Source organism: Pinus tabuliformis, chromosome 2_2, assembly GCF_031772625.1.
Source record: "Pinus tabuliformis cultivar Carrire ecotype Pingquan chromosome 2_2, CPIR1, whole genome shotgun sequence".
NCBI classification, from domain to species: domain Eukaryota; kingdom Viridiplantae; phylum Streptophyta; class Pinopsida; order Pinales; family Pinaceae; genus Pinus; species Pinus tabuliformis.
The window spans coordinates 703,855,686-703,859,559 of NC_142300.1; the positions used below are offsets into that span (position 1 = coordinate 703,855,686).

At 43.1% G+C, this 3,874-nt stretch overlaps 1 protein-coding gene across 1 annotated transcript; it reads right to left on the bottom strand.

Moving 5' to 3' along the window:
* Positions 1–680: 680 nt before the first annotated feature.
* Positions 681–1,646, bottom strand: LOC149194616 (uncharacterized). The gene has a single exon (XM_089407728.1). The coding sequence runs from the start codon at positions 1,644–1,646 to the stop codon at positions 681–683; it is 966 nt and encodes a 321-aa protein (XP_089263854.1).
* Between the last annotated feature and the right edge of the window lie 2,228 nt (positions 1,647–3,874).

A 3,874-nucleotide genomic window follows, 5' to 3' on the forward strand; every position in this document is an offset into this window, starting at 1 on the left:
GCAACAAGGTATTTCCAATTTAGTCGATCATATGCTTTGGATAAATCTAATTTTATCATCATACCTTTTTGCTTTTTAGCTTTCAAGGAATGGATCACCTCCTGAGTTACAACCAGACCATCAAGGATCTGCCTGCCTTCAACGAAACCCGTTTGTTCAGCCGAGATTAAGTTGTCTAAGAGAGGTTTTAATCTTTTAGCAATCAAGGACGTGATTATTTTGTAAATGACATTACAAAGAGCTATAGGTCTAAAGCCATTAGCCTCCTCCAGGTTGTCTCCCTTCAGAATAAGAGCATAAAAGGTAGAGTTAAGAGCTGGCCATACCTTTTGATTTATTCTTGATTCCTCAACAAGATCCAGAATTTCTTGTCCCAAGAAGTGCTAACCAGCCTGGTAAAAGTCCACAGTGAAGCCGTCCGGTCCAGGGGCTGTCCCTTTCTTCATTGCCTTCACAACTTCTTCCAGCTCCGCTAAGGTCACGGCCCTCATGAGCGCTTTATTTTGATCCTCAGTGACCAGTCTAGGGATAGCAGAGCATATCTCTTGTATGGCTCTCGTCCTGTCAACTGGAGGTTCAGTTAAAATTTCCTTATGGTGATCTGTCAAAACTTGTTCTATTTCATTCTGTTCAACCACTCTTTCCCCATTTCTGTCCTTAGTTGATAGGATTCTGTTTCCCTACCTGTGCTTGACCATGGCCTGGTGGAAGAATTTAGTGTTTCGTTCTCCCTCCCTTAGCCATTTTATCCTAGATTTTTGGCGCCAGAGGATCTCCTCTTGCTTCCTCCTCTCTTCCAATCTGCCGAGGATTACCCCTTCCTTGAGAATGCTTTCCTCCGTTCTTCCTTCCATAATTATCTTCTGTTGGAGATCAGCCATTTCCCCTTCCAGATTCTGTTTATCCTCCAAAATGTTGCCAAATTCCTCCTTGTTCCATTTCTTGATTTTGCCTTTCAGCTCTCTCAATTTTAACTGGAACGTTTGCATTCTGCATCTGCCCTGACTAGTACTTTGCTTCCACCAATTCTCAACTTTCCTGATGAACTCTGGGTCCCTTAACCAGAAGGCTTCAAATCGGAAAGGCCTTTTCCCCTGGATCTTTTTGATGTCAATCTCTAATCGAATCGGCCAGTGGTCAGATCCCAGAGATGGAATGATCTTGGCCTCCACAAAAACATCTTTATTCATTATGGCTTCAGACACTAAAAATCTATCTAATCTGGAAGCAATTTGGTTTTTTCCTCCCCTTCTATTGTTCCAAGTGTATATCTCGTTAATGGTCTGGATATCCACTAACCGGAGCTCTTCTATCATCTCATTAAATCTGTCCATATAGTGATCCCTCCTCCTTATCCCTCCTTTTTTCTCTTCCAAGGATCTGATCAGGTTGAAATCTCCACCAATAATCCAAGCAGCTTCAGGATAAAGATTACAGACCGATTTAACACCGTTGATGAACTGTTCCTTATTCCCAGGGGTCGGAGGGCCATAAACTCCTGAAATAACCACCTGGTGTTTGGTTCCCACAACCCTTCCCAGCCCAGAAAGGATTCCACTCATACTCACCCAGTTATCTATAGTAATGTCATTTGGGTTCCACAGGATTGCGAGTCCTCCTGCAAAGCCTATTGCATCTTGCCCCATCACTTGGTATGGTAATCTACTTTTTTCTATGATTTCTTCAAGTTGTTGAATCAAAATCTTTGTTTCCTGTAAGATCAGAATACTAGGTTTTTCTTTTTTCAGCGTATCCTTCATATACCTTTGTTTACCTCTACTATTCAAACCCCTAATATTCCAACTGACAACTATCATTTAAAACTTTTTATATGAGGGGAAGAATACCTCCAACAGAGGTATCACCTTACCTGAGTTTATCAATATCTCTCCCACCGTCTGGATCGTTTCACTCATTGGTTTCCGGCCTCTTTTTCTGCTATTTTTGCCCGAGGTGCCTGTTCCTTTATCTTCCGTCCCTTGCTCACTCTCTAACATTGCTGGTGCATCCAGGGGTTCTCCTTTTTTCTCTTTGTATTTCTGGAATACTTCCTTATATAGCTGCCTTTGATCTTCAGGTATGAATCTGCTGTCTAAATGCTTCCACTCCTGGATCAGCCTTCTCATGATTTTCTCTTCTTCTGCTTCAGTTTCAGGTTGGTTTTCCACTTCCATCTGAGCCACTGATTCTGTTTCTGTTGCCTCTTCCTCTGTTTTTCCTTTGTTAGTTGTTCCTTTCCCTTTCTCCTCTCCTGAGATTTCCATTGGGATATTTTCTGGATCCGCATCATCTTCCAGATTTACTTCATATTCTTCATCTTCGCTCTGCAATACTTGATATTTGTTTTGATTTCTTGCTTGACTGGGTTGCTTTTGAGATTGAGTCTTTGGTCCTTCTTTATTTGGTCTTCTTTTCCTGACTACCTGTTGAAATCCTCTCTCTGGATCCTCCGCTCTCCCGGTGGTTCTCTGTTGATTCGCTTGACTTTTCCTGCTCTCTTCCTCTTTATTAAGAGGACATTGCCGATATAAATGGCCATACTCGTGACAGATTCGGCATCGGAAAGGGATATGTTCGTAATCAATTGGCTGTTTCCAGATTTCGTCACGGTACTCTACCTCAACATTTTCTGGGAGGGGATCAGCCAGGTTTATGTAAACGCAGATTCTCGCATAAGCATTATACTTACCTCTTTTCGTAGCCTCTGCAATTTTGACAAAGCTGCCAATCGAGTTGCCTATTCCTTCCAAGATTTCCGGATCCCAGAACTCATCAGGAAGCCCAAATAACCTGACCCAGACTGGTGCATCAAGCATTTTCTCCTTTTCAGGATTATACCTCTCCTCCCAATACTTCATGAATAGACCCGCATTGTTCAAGAAATAGGGACCCTCTTCAAAAATTCTGTTCTTGTCCTCCAAATTCGAAAATATTGCTGTGAAGAAACCTTGAGCACCAAGTTTAAGATCTACCTGCCCCTTAGGTCTCCAGCGCTGATCAATCCATCTGTAGAGTTCTCGCTCAGAAGGCCAATACCCAACAAATCGGCAGATTAGAGCATGGTCCCTCATATAGCAGTTGTATTCCTCCAATTTATTATGGGGAACAACATACCTAGGCTGTTTCTGAGCCCTCGGTAAGCATTTTCCTCTCATTCGTTTCTGCCATAAGTTGCCCATTACTGGGATTTGATTTTCCCGTTCCGTATGCTGCTCTCCTCCCGTACTTGTCTCCCCCATTACCACGTTTTTGAAGGAGGGGATCTCTCCCCCCCCCCCCCCTTGACTCTCCCATTTCGTTCAGGGCGATATCACAAGGTTAGGTTCTCCCTCACTGGTTTTTTTTACCTAACCCAACCCGTTCCAGCAAACTGATATACTCTGCCCTAGCAGGTCTGCGCGCTTAGCCCACGGTCAAAACCAATCCGTGACCCTGTCACCCTTGTCTGCTATCGCGAACCCTAGCGCTCATCTCAGTCCCTCCCCAACCGTTTGCAACATCATGTTTATTTATCAAACCATAATGCCCAAATCATTGATTATTCCCTTTAGATCTAATAAATTAGGTGGAAAGAGATCCTGGTATTCTCGGAGTAATTGAACAACTTTATCTACTGTAGCATCGTCCCAGTAATCTCCATTTTTCGTGAACTTCGGTTCTTCCTCAATGCCAATGTTTATTTAGTTTGTTTTCAAAGGTGCGGAGATGTCCTGTTTTTTCTATTTGTGGGCCTTCGACTTCATGATGCCCTTCTGCTTTTAGAATAATGATTTTCCTTGGATCTTCGTCTCCCTATTCAGTGGTCACATTATAGCATTCTAATGCGTGGTGCAGCTGGGTGCTCTAGTCTATTTTGGTCACACCGATAGGATCC

Bases quoted from the DNA above. Each gene is read 5' to 3' on its own strand.
- LOC149194616 (XM_089407728.1), bottom strand. From the start codon at position 1,646: ATGGGGCAAGATGCAATAGGCTTTGCAGGAGGACTCGCAATCCTGTGG.